Source organism: Papio anubis, chromosome X (assembly GCF_008728515.1).
Source record: "Papio anubis isolate 15944 chromosome X, Panubis1.0, whole genome shotgun sequence".
In the NCBI taxonomy this organism is placed as follows: Eukaryota; Metazoa; Chordata; class Mammalia; order Primates; family Cercopithecidae; genus Papio; species Papio anubis.
Genome location: NC_044996.1, coordinates 24,758,275 through 24,774,223, shown reverse-complemented (window position 1 = coordinate 24,774,223; position 15,949 = coordinate 24,758,275). Strand labels below are relative to the sequence as shown.

Genomic DNA, 15,949 nt, shown 5'->3' with positions numbered 1-15,949 from the left:
TTGTGGATGTGCATATTTGCCCCCTCTGGTTGTTCAGGTATAAGTTCAGAAAGGCAATTAGTTCGATTTATGAAGGTTGGTATTTAGCCAGGTAGGTGCCATGGAAGAACAGAGAGGTAAGGCAGTTCTGGGTTTTTGCAAGAGTGTAAAGTAATGATGGCATCTGTTTGGTAGAAGGGGAAGTGAGAACAGGAAGGGGCTGACGGATAGTAAGAAAATGGAGAAATTAATGGGCTGGAGGTTCCCATGAGGTTAAAAAAAAAAAAAGTTACAGTGGGGATAATGAGCAAGTAAGTTGGAAGGAATAACATATCAGGGAGGGATATTTGAATTAGAGGTTTATGAAGTGGTGGTGGTTCTATGATGACAAAATCCAGGGTATAACTGAGAGGGTCCCAATAGCAACTGAGGAAGTGGTGGCTGAGATGGAGGGGGAATCTCATTGGATGAGGAAGTTGAAGGTGTTGACTGGGTTTTCTGTGCTAATTTTAAAGGGACCCAAAGTTAATGGCAGGAGATTGAGTGTAGAGAAAGTCTTATGAGTCTTATCTTGGATTCTGAAGTTTCTGGGAGGATGGTGCATGATCTTGTAGAGGAAAGGGAGGAAATGGTAGATTCCAGTGGATGAGCCTCAAAGGAGAAAGGATTTTGCCTGAGGGAGAAGGAGAAAGAATAGTCTGGTGGTATTATTAAAACAAATAAAGACACCAACTAAAAATTACTTCAGGTGTGAGAGAATATAAACAGACTCCATTAAGAGGGTTAGGCCGGGCACAGTGGCTCACGCCTGTAATCCCAGCACTTTGGGAGGCCGAGGCAGGCAGATCACGAGGTCAGGAGTTTGAGACTAGCCTGGCCAACATGGTGAAACCCCGTCTCTACTAAAAATACAAAAAGTAGCTGGGTGTGGTGGTGCGTGCCTGTAATCCCAGCTACTTGGGAGGCTGAGGCAGGAGAATCGCTTGAACCCGGGTGGTGGAGGTTGCAGTGAGCCGAGATCATGCCATTGCACTCCAGGCTGGGCAATAGAGACTCCATCTCAAAAATAAATAAATAAATACAAGAGGGTTGTAGGAGAAGTGCTCCTCCTAGGGACCAGCCAGTTTTGCGGTAGACTCTGAATTTTAATGTGGACATATGGTCAGATCACTGGGAAACTACGAGTGCCTGGGCTTCACCTCCAGAGATTCTGTTTTAATTGTCCTGGAGTGGGGCCTGGATTCAATATTGTTTTTAAAGTGCCTCTGGTGGCCAGGCACAATGGCTCACGCCTAAAATCCCAGCACTTTGGGAGGCCAAGGTGAGCGGATCACAAGGTCAGGAGTTCAAGACCAGCCTGACCAACATGGTGAAACCCCGTCTCTACCAAAAATACAACAATTAGCTGGATGTGGTGGCAGGCACCTGTAATCCCAGCTACTCAGGAGGCTGAGGCAGGAGAATTGCTTGAACCCGGGGGACAAGGTTGCAGTGAGCTTAGTTCGTGCCACTGCATTCAAGTCTGGGCAACAGAGCGAGACTCCATCTCAAAAAATAAATAAATAAAAAATAATAAAGTGCCTCTGGTAATTTTAATGCACGCATAGTTGAGAACTACTGAGAGATGCAGAGAATATTCAGATGAAGTTGAGGATGTAGGAGTGTTTGCAGATCACAGAGGTACAGAGGGTTTTAGGATGGACAAGAAGAGTAGAAGGTTGAGTCTTGAGGTAATTTGTTCTCTTTCTCAAGCAACATGGTGAGGGAGCATCCAGCATTATTTTGTAAGCAATTTCTGGCCCGTTAAATAGGTCAGTTATGTATTTGCTAAAATATGTCTTTCAGGAATTGTGTGTTTGTGTGTGTGAGAAAGAATAAGCGTTTTTGTTCTAAATTTATGTCAGATAGAAACTACTCTTTTAAAACCACATTTAGTATAAATTATCTGAGAAAGAAAGGACTTGTTAGGCCCTGAAGGAGTTTTCCCTGTATCTTCATGGCTGCTGTAATTGACACTTTATTCCTTCCCTCTCTTTTTTCCTCTCTACAGCGGCACCCTCATTAATTTTCTTATTTGTAGTCTATTTGGGTGCCTTCTTTCACATTTTTTCTCCATTTTTATCTCTTTTCTTCTAACTAATCATTTTATTTTCCTTTTTGTAACTCACTTTACAAAGATAGAAACAAGAAAAAAAAATGCAGAGGACAAAAAGCCAAAGGTTCAGAAGTGAATTTCTACCATAAAAAAAAACTAGGATTTTCGTTTCATTTTCTCATGTATTTGTTATTCACAATTGTTAAAGAGTCCAGTTCATCAGTCATTAAATACCTTCTGTCTGTGAAGTCTAATGTTACTGTCACCAGTAGAGTGACCAGCAAGCCTTATTTGCCTGGGACTTTCCCAGTCTTAGCATTGGAAGTCCTGAGTCCTAGGAAGCCTCTGAGTCCCATACAATGCTGGGACAGTTGGTTACCCTAGACTGCTGAAAGTGCTGGGTTCCCTGTATGTGCACCCTGCATGTGTATGCTGCCTCTTGCCCTTAAGGAGCTTGTAGTTTCCAGAGGCATGAGAAAACAACGTATGTAATAAATCAGTTACAATAAGAATAGAAACAAGTACATAGGTTTCCTGGATCACCACATCCAAACAGTTGATATAGATGATAACTATAGGGCATCAGAAAAGGGGAGACAATATGTTATACACATAAGAAATTAAAGTCCTAGCTAACTTTGCTTCTAATTCTCCTAGTTTCCAATTGGGCTGTACTTGAACGAAACCACTTCTGAGCATAGGTCATTATATTGTTTTTGTATGTTTATTCAAGACATACATTTTAAACTTGAGGTAATGAGTTGTAGATGCTTCTTTTCAGAATACTTCAGTATCACTGTTTTTAAGTTATTTTGTAAATTTAATCTGTACTTATGGACAAACCATCCTACTCCTTTTATTCCCTTTGTGCTTCAGATACTCTGACAATATCATCTGGACTTGAAATGGTAGGAATTTCCAGCTAAGGAATGGGAGGAGGGTGATTTGAGGAATTTACCTGTTGCTAGAATTCGAAGGTCCCTGCTTTGATGTCTGAGAGAGAGATCAGAACGCAGGAAAGTATGATTTTAGTGTGTGTCATATCCTTAGATTGGGCTGCTCATTGACACGGTTCATCAGCCCTAGGAGTTCTCACTTCCCTTAGGGTTCCCTCTCTGCATCACCCCTTCCACCACCGTCGTACTGACTCTCTTGATCTTGTACATGTGCTTCCTATATTATAGATCTGGAATATTTGTGTTCTGGACCTTCTATTAACCTGATAAGTTGAGAATATGATCCCAGTAAAACATTTTATCCCATAGCAGTATATGTATGGATTTCAATTCTTTTTAGGTGGCTGCAAAATTCGGGTTCAGGGGGACTGGATCAGAGAGCGCCGCTTTGAAATCCCTGATGAGGAACACTGTTTGAAGTTCCTCTCAGCTGTCCTTGCTGCTCAGAAAGGTAACTCAAGACTCAGCAATTTTCTTTCTTCTATTTCAATGGGAGTGGAATTCTGACATGCTGATACAGAGGAAAGTGGCCATTGGCAAAATACCTCACCCTTTAAGCCCTGATAGCTGATTTTTTTTTTCCTCAGGAGTGAACACAGGGATAGGTTAGGGAACAAATCTGCCTAGCTTTTAGGACACTAGGCCAGTTTTCAGAATATTCGGTGTCATGGCAAGCATAGATTACCATAGACTATAATTCTCCTTCTGCCCGCAGATGACCCCAGAGCTGCCCTCATTTCCTTAATTTCTTCCACTGTATCCAAAGATGGTGCTGGCCCCTGCTTTTAACGAATGTTGAAAGAATGGCTTTTGGCTATGGTAAATTCTACTCAATGAAAGACTTCCCAGTTTCTGACCGTGAACCTTATCTCTCCAGCTCAGTCACAACTTCTTGTTCCAGAGCAAAAGGACTCATCTAGCTGGTACCAGAAATTAGACACTAAGGACAAACCTTCTGTTTTTTCAGGTACTAAAAAGTTCCTGGTTCCCTTATTGCTATGGTCATTGCAGAGTCAGTGGATTTTATCAGGCCAAATGTGGTGATGTAGATTAAAGCCAATGTCAGACACATTCTCCTGCAGAGTAGTTTTGTCGAGTCCAGACCCACTGACCAGCATTCACTCCTTATCCTTTCTGTAGCATGGTAGCTGTTCAGGAGCCAGCTTAGCAGGATAGTAGAAAGTACAAGCTCCAGAGCCAGACAGCCTGGGTTTGAATCCCAAGTCAAGGACTTACTAGTTATACGACCTTCATCGAGTTACTCAACAACTCTGAACTTCCATTTTCTTTTCTGTAATATGGGAAGATTGTTAATAGGACTAACTTTGTGGGTTTTTTGTGATGATTAAATGAGATAATGATATATTCCCTTACTGTCAACCAGGCATTGTGCTAAGTCTTCAATAAATGTTAGCTATTACTGGTCTGTTCCAAGTTATTGTAAACTGTTGTTCTAATTAGTATATCAGTGCTTCAGGAATGGGTATGCTTCTTCGAACCCCAATCCAAGTAATTTCTACCCTTATGGTAGCTTTCTGTTTAGTAATACCACCGATCAAATGGTGATCAAATCAAGGCCCTGTTACCCTGGATATGTTGGATGTTAGATTTTTTCCCCCTTTGACTTTGGGGTCTGTGTCTTTCAGGGCTTCTCGGATTTGAAGACAATTTTTCTTCTATGAATTTGGACAAGAAAATAAATTCACAAAATCAGCCTACTGGGATTCACCGGGAACCCCCACCTCCACCCCCTTTAGTGAATAAAATGTAAGTCCCATGTGAAAACATATTTCCCCTGTAGGAGAATTATAGTTTAAACAATTTTACTTTTGAATCTCTCGTTTATTTGCTAGGCTTCCACGTGAAAAAGAAGCTTCTAATAAGGAGCAGCCCAAAGTGACCAACACCATGCGGAAGCTCTTTGTACCAAATACCCAATCTGGGCAGCGGGAGGGTCTCATCAAACATATCCTGGCAAAGCGAGAGAAAGAATATGTCAACATTCAGACTTTCAGGTTAGTGTCTCTTTTGCTTCCTGAGTCTAAAAAGTTAGTAGGTGTAACAGACAGTGGCCTGTTGATATTTAAGACATTAGCCTAATTAAGAATCAAAATATGATAAAAAGGAATGGTCGCCTGTTTCAAGCTCCTGTCTCTATGCTGGCCAATAACATGCATATCAAAAATAATGCAGATGATACAGTTTCCCTTGGATTTTCTCTTTTTTTATGAGTCAGGGTCTCTCTGTCACCCAGGCTGGTGAGCAGATCATGGCTCACTGTAGCCTCAACCTCTTAGTCCTAAGCAATCTTCCCACCCCAGCCCCGCAAGTAGGTGGGACTACAGGTGCACACCACCACATCCAGCTAATTTTTTTTTTTTTTTGAGATGGAGTCTCACTCTGTCACCCAGGCTGGAGTACAGTGGCACGCTCTCAGCTCACTGCAAGCTCCGCCTCCCAGGTTCACACCATTCTCCTGCCTCGGTCTCCCGAGTAGCTGGGACTGCAGGTGCCTGCCACCACTCCTGGCTATTTTTTAAAAAATTTTTTATTTATTTATTTTTTTTATTTTTAGTAGAGACTGGGTTTCACTATGTTGCCCAGGCTAGTCTCAAATTCCTGAACTCAGGCAATCCACCTGCCTCGGCCTCACAAACTGCTGGGATTATAGGCTTGAGCCACTGTGCTTGGCCTTCCCTTGGACTTTCTAACTACTAATTTATGCCATGTCTACTAATGTCTCTATCGAGTCCTAGAGAACCAAATCAAGGTCACGTGTACTAGGGAATTTTCCCCTAGCACATTCCATAAGCAAGCGTGTTTATATATCTGGCCTGCTAAGTTTTTTTTTTTTTTCAGCCAATATTAGAAAATTAAAGTCCATCATTACCACTAGCTCTTAACTTACTTACTTTGGTAAAGAAAGTTTCACCCAGTCCTCTTGATTGGGAGGTCTATCTTGGATTCTTTCATCTGTATTATTTTTTATTTCATCTTTACTTGTTGACATCTTCTTTTCTGGACCTGTGTGTGTATGCTGCATGTGAGGTACCATGTGGCGTGTATCACCAATGCATGAAGCAACACCACCTTTCTTTGTTATTCAGGAGCAGAATGTACCCTTCTAGTCCAAGATTCTAGTCCCATCTGCTTTCCTGTCATGCCTCATTTATTCTAATTCAATCATAACTATATCACTGTGCTAAAACTTCCAGTTCCTCATATTGCCCACTATGCTTATATTTGTGTGTAAACAGTTAAGACAGTCATGAGTTTTCCCTTCTGCTTTCCCCCTTAATACTATGTCTGCCTCATCAGAATTTCCTACACAGATGTCCTTGTAATCCTTCAGGAAGTGAATTTCTGGAGTCAACTACAGCCCCTTATAGAACATTTATCCATATTTGACTAGCTTACAGCATGAAGATACCTCTTTCCCATCCATAAGCTCTCCTTTCAAGTATGAGTTTGGATGGAGCTTAATTGAAAGGAAATGTGGTATAGCAATTACCTTTGCATTTTTAAAAATAGAGACTTGGTTTCCTCTGTAGTTTTACTTAATGTAAAATTTAGAGAAAATAAGCCCACTGCCTTTGTGTTCTAGATGCAAAAGATCTTTCTTACATATGTAGCAAAACATTTTGAGGAATTATGTTAGCATATTGTGAACATACCTTTGTATAGAAGTGAAAAGAAAGACCTTCTGTTGGTTTATACTTCATCTTTGTTTTCAAATTATCTTTTCATATTATGTATTAGGTTTTTTGTTGGAACTTGGAATGTGAATGGCCAGTCTCCAGATAGTGGGTTAGAACCTTGGCTGAACTGTGATCCCAGTCCTCCTGATATCTACTGCATTGGGTAAAGAACACTTCTGGAATTTCCTTTTGGCTATATGTTTGGTGTTAGTTTACATGATGTTTTTGCCTTTTTTAAAAAAGAATTTGGTAAAACCTACTGTAGACTATACACGAGAGTTAACTTGTGGGTCAAATTTGTGAGAACAGAAAGGAACAGATATCTAAAATGGTGTAAGGAAGCTTCTAACTTTCTTGAAACCCATAGGAATCTATATATTCTGCATAGAAACTTAAGACTTGAGGTCAGTTCTAACAGTGACAGTTCCTAGGATATAAGCGCAAAGCTCTACTGTTATCCTCTGTGGGAGGTATTTTGATTTATTTTTTGCATAGCTTATGAATGTACTTGTGGGAATTGTTTAGAAAAGAAAGCTACTTGTCCTTACTTATAGCTTGGGTGAACAGAGCAGTTCTATAAAATTTCTCTCTCTCCCATCTTTTTTTCATTTGCTGTTTCAACATATGGGACAGGAGGTAGCCAGAGATAATTACGGGATATGTATAGATCTCACATCGCTTTTTTCCTCAGATTCCAAGAACTGGACTTGAGCACAGAAGCCTTTTTTTACTTTGAATCTGTGAAGGAACAAGAATGGTCCATGGCTGTAGAGAGGGGTTTGCATTCCAAAGCCAAGTATAAAAAAGTAAGCCGCATTTAATTATCTTTTTAAGTATATGACTAAATAGGGCTCACCGGGAGTTATTCCATTATCTACAACTTGTTCGAAAAGAATAGTTTAATTGAATTCTTCTCTGTGTGTAGTACTGGGATAGGGCAGACTGATCATTCATCCTTATTTCCTAGAAAAAAATTTCCCTAAGCTTTTGGATACTGTATTTTCATTGCTTAGATAGCTTTTAGGGGAAAAAAAGAATTTTATTATTCATATATCAATACTTAGTTTGAAATAATTACACATAAGATTTCTGATTTATGCAGTAAATCTTGAAGATTGAGATTACTCACTGACATGGTCAGAATTGAATGCTTTACAGAAAAGCAGTATGAAATGTGGGCTCATGGTGCATGTGTTGCAATCAGAGCAAGAATAGAAGTGGTGTGGAATTTGAACGAGTTCTAAACTTGGTTTTAAGTTAAGAGGAGAGTTGACTTTAGCAAGATGGGCCAATTTGTTTGTCTAAAGACATTTATCTTTTATCTACCAGAAGAGTTATTTTAATTACAGGGCTATCATACTAAGCTCTCTAAAACAAGTAATGTGAGTAACTTTTCTCTACATCTCTTAACAGTTTATATAGGTAATAAAACTCCTGGGGATGTTATTCCTCTCATATAGGTCCCTGACTAATGCATATCTCAGACATATTTCTAGCTGTAGTTCACAAGTTAAAAATAAGTGAAGTAAAAAGGATTGCTGTTTGGTTGATTTCAATTTCTTAGAAAATTAGACATCAGAAACTAGGAAGGAAAGGTGGAAGGAACAAGCTGGGGTAGTGGCTTTATTATTTGAACTTTTAATGCTGCTTACTCCTGGTAGGCTAAGAAGTGATTAAAAGAATGGCTCTAGAGCTGAAAGTACTCATTGTCCCTCCAGGCTTTTAACTCTTACTGGTCAGAGCCAGATTAGAGCCTCCCCAGAGAATATTGGTTTCCACTTGATGGGGTCCACTGTGAAATTAGAGGATATGAATTCAGGTTTGGGCATTGGTATATCATCTTAATGAAAAATTAGTCATGGGACGTTAGATATGTGGCAAAGATTGGTATTAACATTAACCTTTTATAACTCTCCGCAACTCATAGGTTCAACTGGTGCGCCTTGTCGGGATGATGCTTCTTATATTTGCCAGAAAGGATCAGTGTCGATATATTCGTGATATTGCTACAGAAACGGTTGGAACTGGAATCATGGGGAAAATGGTGAGTTACTTTGGAAATGAGCTTGATTATTATTCATGTTCATGTAAAGTTCAGTTGCTAGTTCAGTGTACTAATTGAATAATTACTCTTGCTAACAGGGAAACAAAGGTGGGGTCGCTGTGAGATTTGTATTTCACAACACCACCTTTTGCATTGTCAATTCCCATCTGGCTGCCCACGTGGAGGACTTTGAGAGAAGGAATCAAGATTATAAGGACATTTGTGCAAGAATGAGTTTTGTGGTCCCAAATCAGACCCTCCCACAATTGAACATCATGAAGCATGAGTAAGTGATTAACTCACCTGTAGCCTTTGAGTAGTGGCTACAGGAGTTTGGATAGTGAAGAGATTAAATGTGGTGAAATACTGTAGAGCTGTGAAGAGTGAAAGATTACCAGTGAGGGATTGGGGTCACAAAGAAGAGCGGGTTTTTGAGTAACAACAGAATCATTGAGGCAGAGAAATTAGACTTGATATCAGAGGAAAGGATAGTTCTATTAGTGGGGCATCTAGAGTAATGCTGGAGGGTCTGTAGTTGGAGTCAGTTTTTATTGTTTTTATGATAAAATAGAAATATTCATTGTAAATGTAATAAAAGATAAAATTAGAACTAAAATTTCCTCATTTCTTATTCTCTACCTAGCCAGTCCCTCTCTCCAAAGGAAACCATTCTTAACAGTTGGGTGTGTAGCCTTTTAGATCTGTACTAAGATGACAACCAGTAGCCATATATATGGCTGTTAGGTACCTGAAAGTGACTGGTCCAAATTAAGATATGCTGTATGCATAAACTATATATTGGATTTTAAAGACTTAGGAAAAATATGTACAATATCTTGATTTCTAAAATATTGATCACATGTTGAAATAATTTGAATATATTGAGTAAAATGAAATTTATTGATATTTTCACTAGTTTTTTTTCTTTTTAAATGCATCTACTAGAAAATTTAAAATTATATTGTGAGGTGCATTATAATTCTATTAAATAGCGCTATTCTAGCCTTTTGTCTATTCACATACAAACACACACATAGGTACCTGGTGTATGAGACTATATTATTTGGCTGGGTGCGGTGGCTCACGCCTGTAATCCCAGCACTTTGGGAGGCCGAGGCGGGCGGATCACGACGTCAGGAGATCGAGACCATCCTGGCTGACACGGTGAAACCCCATCTCTACTAAAAATACAAAAAATTAGCTGGGTGTGGTGGCGGGCGCCTGTGGTCCCAGCTACTTGGGAGGCTGAGGCAGGAGAATGGCGTGAACCCAGAAGGTGGAGGTTGCAGTGAGCTGAGATCCTGCCACTGCACTCTAGCCCGGGCGACAGAGCAAGACTCCGTCTCAAAAAAAAAAAAAAAAAGACTGTATTATTCTATTTATTGTATTTATTGTGGATCCCTTTCCAAGCCCCTAGATCTACATTGTTCTTTTTAATGGCTGTGATTATTTAAAATAGGGGCAGCAGAGAGAGATCAGTGAAGAATGGGATTTAATAAACATAGAAGCAGAGATGTGTTGAGTAGATATGGTGGTGGTAGAAAATGATTAGCTTTAAAGAAATTAATATAGAGAGTAGAGTAATTGGGGAAAGAGGAGGAAAGAGTAGGGATCTTCAACTATTTTCCATAATGTCTCAATAATTAGGATCATGTGGAATTCTATCTCACAGTGGTAAAGTTAAGGCCTTAAAATGTATGGTCATGAAGTTGCCATGAAATTCCATAAATTTATTTTCCCAGATTCCATAAATTTCATGTTGCATTTGAGATTGTCAGAATGACCCATTGGGAACTTGCGATCACTCAACAGAAGAGTCCATTTTGATGTGGTAATTGCATTGTCTCCCTTTGTGGGGCTCAGCACATCTTCCTGCCTGTAACTTGGGCAATGGTAGACGGATTAGGCTACACTAGAGAGCCCTGGACCTACTTTTCTTAGTGGGTCCTACCTGGGAGAGCTGTCACTCAGACCATGCAGACCTTAGTGGAGAACCTGCAGAACTTCAGGGCTCTAAGAGGCGGAAGACGTTCAGATTCTCTTCCCCTAAAGACCTGGCTAGCAGCCAGGCAAAATTTTGAAGCTAGTCCAGCAAATAAACTGCATGCTTCTCAGTCCATTAACTCCTTGGCTTCTGAATCCCATACATAATATTTCCCATTTTCATTCTTCATGTGTAGAGTCCTGTTCTCCCACCTATTTTGTAATCCATTGTCTCTCTCAGGTGTTGATAGTAGTTGCCCTCAAAGGATTGGTTACAACTTTAAACCCCTTGTGAGGTAGTGGTTAGTGAGCGCTTGTCAATAATCTACCCATTTTTCTTCTCTCCATCCTTCTCTGTTTTTTTATGCTAATCGCTGCTACTTCTGTTCATATATTTTTTTTGATCCTTAGTGTTGTCATTTGGCTGGGAGATTTGAATTATAGACTCTGCATGCCTGATGCCAATGAGGTGAAAAGTCTTATTAATAAGAAAGACCTTCAGAGACTCTTGAAATTCGACCAGGTAAGTAAAGTTTCATTTTAAAGGAACTTTCCTAGATGGGAGATGAGATTGTTAGAGTTGTGGGAGGTATATCTTACTCTAGGGAGTGATGGAAACATCTTACTGTCTTGTGAAAACAGTCTAACTAGTGATGCATTGACTACATACAAGATTTGTAGTGCTTTTATTAAGTGCTTGGATGGGAGGAGGGAAGATAACGTTAGTGATAAAAAGTAAATATAACATTTATTCAAAATGTCTTTATCAAGAAGAGATTTCAGAGATTTGTATAAATGAGTTGGTGAATGGGTGGGGTTAATTGGAGAACACTTCCTGGAGGAAGTGGGCCTTCAGCTATGTTGATGTGGTTTGGCAGATGGAACAGGGAAAACTGTTCTATGATTACTTGGCAGACTGAGGAACAGCTTGGAGGTAAAAGAGGGAGGCCCTGTGAGGGGAATTGGGAAGCACAGAAAAGAAGTTTGTCTGGGATGAACAGCATAGGCTATGGGCTTATGGGAACTAGATGATAAGTTGAAGCTAACTGGTATTTAAAACCTGCAGAAAAAGCATTGAGTCGGTAACATTTACATAAAACCTGATATTCAAGAACCTGGTTTCCATATATTTGAAGCAGTAAATTTGCTTCAGAACCTGGCATGTGACTTGAATTTTTACTTCAACATATGGATACTGGCTGCTAAAAGTGAATGCTGCTTATTGAGGGAAGAAAATGTTTTGACTTCATTCGAATAATCTTTAAGTCGTTATGAGAGCCTTTTCAACCTTCAGACGTAGCCAACATTCAGGTGATTTGCAGCAGAATGGTTTTTGTAGCGAGCCGTTCTTGTCTATGTCTACCTTCACATTATGGTTGGCTGGGAAATTTCTTTGCTTTTTCTTTCTCTATTCTGCCTCCAAAAGGGGTATATTTAGGATAAATTCTGAGTCTTATGTAACTCTGGTAAAATATTTGAGTGAGGATCTTTCAAAACAATTTGAAACTATTCGCTGAATTTGGTTTGTGGAATTATTCATTCAACATTTGTGTGTTTTTTCTTTAAATTAAAATTGTGCTGGGTGGTTTCTGCCCAGCTCCAATGAACTTATAATTATTCAGATTTCGTTTTTCCATTTTACCCTCTGCCACTATTAGCAATAAAAGAATAGTGATGTGCTAATAACAAGCATCCTATCTGAGGGTGAGTTTAGATGCTATGGGAATGCTGAGATTTAATTCGTAAGGTATAGAAGTTTTATTTATGTACCCTCACAACAGTTGTAAAGGCTGTGGAACTAGATACTTAGAAATGGGAACAGTGGCTTATCAACCTGATTATCTCTTATATTAAGATAGTGTTATCCTGCTTATTTGATGCTTCTTTCTATCTGTAGCTAAATATTCAGCGCACACAGAAAAAAGCTTTTGTTGACTTCAATGAAGGGGAAATCAAGTTCATCCCCACTTATAAGTATGACTCTAAAACAGACCGGTGGGATTCCAGGTAAAGTAATAAGAACCATCTCACAGAAAAGGTTAAGGCTTGATCTTACTTCTGACCCTCCATATTGGTAAGGGGCTAGGAATTTTTTAGGCCATACCATAAGCAGATATAAAAACCTAATGGCTCAGTGCTATTGTAGAACAATAGGAGTGTTTCATTCATCTATACTCAAAGGTGAGCCTATCTTAGGGAAGTTATTACTTATATGTCAAGACGGTTGAAGTTTTATGGGCTGCCTACAGTGCCTTATTTCTCTCATCTCAGCAGACTTAGACTTGCTTAAATTTTGCCTTCTTGATTTTGCCTTTGTTTCTTACCTATTACTTATTCTGGCTTTTTTTCCCCAAACTACTCAACTGTTGAACTCAGGATACCAGAAGGCAAAACAAAGCCATGAAAGGTTCTTCTGGCACCAGTAGCTCTCAATCCTTAAAAGACTTTAGAATCCCTTAGAGAACTTCAAAAAATACTAATGCTTGGACCTAATATCTGCCACAGCTGGAGAACACTGAGAAGCACTATTCAGTAGACCCTTTTGATTTCCTAATCACCATAGTAAAGTGCGCCCACTGTTCTTAGTGACTATTTGTCCTCTACCTACTATCTCTCTCTCTCCTTCCTTCCTTCCTTCCTTCCTTCCTTCCTTCCTTCCTTCCTTCCTTCCTTCATTCCTTTTTCTTTTTCTTTTTCTTTTTCTTTCTTTTTCTCCTAGCTGGCTGAGCACAGAAACTTGAAAGACAAAGAATCCCCAGGCATGTTCAGCTGTTTTGAACTCTGAGAGTACTGGCATGGGGGTGGGGGGGAGTCGATACTCCTATGCTTCTAGGTAACTGGCCAGCAAATGAAGTGACACTGTCAGATCTTGTACACTTTGCCGTGTTTGTTTCACTCACCTGACTTGAGAGTCAACTGCATAGCTACTGATGAGAAATATGTGTGCCACCTTCTGGATCAGGTGTACAAGGTGTTGCTTGTTTTAATGGAATGATGAATAGGTTCTTTTTCCCTACCCTTGGTATTCTGTGGACTGATACCTGCTCAGACTTGCATGGTTTGATTTTGTTTTGTCTCTATTGGAAGAAGCTAGACTTGTCCATAAATGTCTGGTTTAAAGGAGAAATCAATACTGTTATTCCTCTCCAAAGATTAAGCCCAGTCTAGGAAGAGAAGATTGGAGTTTTAGACTTGATTAGTTGTCTATCTGTTGTGAAGTGTTGTTGACACTCATAGAGGAAAGGAAAATGAAGTGTTCAAAATACAATCCAAATCTTCTGAGGATATTTTAAGAACGTGCTATTTTCTCCTGTGGTGACATTGTTGAAGATGTACTCCCAATCTTAACAGAACCATTAATTCATTAGACAGCTATTCATTGAGCACCTACTTTGCACCAGATACCATGCTAGGTTCTAGGAGTTCAGTGGCAAACAAGCAAATACAATCCCTTCACAGAGCTTGCAAAATAATAGGGAGGATGATAGTTAGGGGTTGTTAGGGAAGGAGAAGTACACGGTTCTTTGGGAGCATGTAACAAGACAGCCTAACCCTGATCTAAACCAGTGTGGTAGGTATTATGTTCTTGTATGGTATGTTCTCTTTATAACTCATTTCTTTACTTACAGTGGGAAATGCCGGGTTCCAGCCTGGTGTGACCGAATTCTTTGGAGAGGAACAAATGTTAATCAGCTTAATTATCGGAGTCACATGGAACTGAAAACCAGTGACCACAAGCCTGTTAGCGCCCTCTTCCATATTGGGGTAAACACTTGTTTGTACATTCACTTATTTGTGTGTTAAGTATCAATTACTAGAGGATTATTTAGACTCAGAGCAGATCAGTAATTCAGCAAGCCATAAATGTTCCATAACCAAGTAACCATTTGCAGCATTGAAAGGTTAGTACCCCCAGCCCTCCCAAATGCTGTCCGTATAGCTCTTAATGCTCCAGGCCTTTTAGTGACACAGATGTTTCTCATGCTACGTAGTGGTTAGGTGGTAACTTGAGCTTCCTAAAGTAAGTATGCATAATGAAGAGTTAAAAGCTAAGTTTTATCAGATAGTAAGGAAGGGAAACGCCTGGAGAGAGATTCTGGGTGGAAGGGTAGAGACAGCAGGACCAAAGGCACAGACTGATCAGAATGCAACCAAATCTGCATATTGCCTTAAGGGACATAGTGTCATCCCTACATTTATTTTTTTTTTTTTTCTTTTTTTTTTTTTTGAGACAGAGTCTTGCTCTGACCCCCGGGCTGGAGTGGTGTGATCTCGGCTCACTGCAACCTCCTCTTCCCGGGTTCAAGCGATTCCCCTGCATCAGCCTCCCAAAGTGCTGGGATTATAGGCATGAGCCACCATGCCCAGCCAATTTTTTCTTTAACTCTGTTCTATCCTGGGCTGCATTAATGGCCAATTATTTTTCTGTCTTTATTGTGAGTAAAGTGTTTTTTTCTCATTGTATTTTTAAACTGTGTGTTATTGGTATGTAGGTTATATCTTGTAATCATGCTGATTTAATTTGTTATAGCCAGTACATTTAGGTTATTTCTTGTGGATTTTTCAGATCTACAGCTCTATAATCTGGCGGAATGTATATAGTGCAGTGCTTAGTAGAATGGACTTTGTAGTAGACTTCTGGGATTTGCATCCCAGTTCAACCACTTTCTAACTGTGTAACCACGGACCATTTATGTAACATATTTATGCCTCAGTTTCCTCCTCTATTAAGTGTGGGTAATATTGGTACATACTCATGAAGATTAATGAGTTCAGACATGTGAATAGCATAATGGGATAGGTTTCTTTCCTCTGTGTGTGTGTTGATTTGGTGGGCTTCTGAGATAGATATCACCAACCTGTTTTATCCTGCTCCTGTTTTAAGGAAGAAAGACTTTGGGGCTTTTCATTTAAGATCAGAATTAGTTATTGGTCTTAGAATAGATTTTAAATTTTATCAAGACAGTCATGACTTGACTTTTGTCCATTTTGAAATTTTAAAATAATAATCATCAATAATAGTAACTGTTCCTCAGATAGCAGCTAGTAGCTGTGTGGCAGGCACTATGTGAGGCAATTTGCACACATCTCATTTACTCCTCACAACAACGCTTTGAGTTAAATACAGTTGATCCTTGAAAAACATGGGTTTGAACTGCACAGATCCACTTATACCCAGATTTTTTCAACCAAA

The 15,949-nt window shown here is 39.6% G+C and overlaps 1 protein-coding gene across 3 annotated transcripts in view; it reads left to right on the top strand.

Annotated features, from left to right (window-relative positions):
* OCRL (OCRL inositol polyphosphate-5-phosphatase) overlaps window positions 1–15,949 on the top strand; it is a 51,500-nt gene that overhangs the window by 13,422 nt on the left and 22,129 nt on the right. For all 3 annotated transcript variants that reach the window (XM_009198232.3, XM_017954371.3, XM_017954369.3), the window contains exons 5-15: window positions 3,371–3,481; window positions 3,908–3,997; window positions 4,677–4,797; window positions 4,884–5,045; window positions 6,790–6,891; window positions 7,420–7,534; window positions 8,656–8,772; window positions 8,871–9,058; window positions 11,167–11,278; window positions 12,653–12,762; window positions 14,385–14,520. In XM_009198232.3, the coding sequence (XP_009196496.1) occupies window positions 3,371–3,481; window positions 3,908–3,997; window positions 4,677–4,797; window positions 4,884–5,045; window positions 6,790–6,891; window positions 7,420–7,534; window positions 8,656–8,772; window positions 8,871–9,058; window positions 11,167–11,278; window positions 12,653–12,762; window positions 14,385–14,520 (1,364 nt within the window). The remainder of the gene's footprint in view (window positions 1–3,370; window positions 3,482–3,907; window positions 3,998–4,676; window positions 4,798–4,883; window positions 5,046–6,789; window positions 6,892–7,419; window positions 7,535–8,655; window positions 8,773–8,870; window positions 9,059–11,166; window positions 11,279–12,652; window positions 12,763–14,384; window positions 14,521–15,949) is intronic.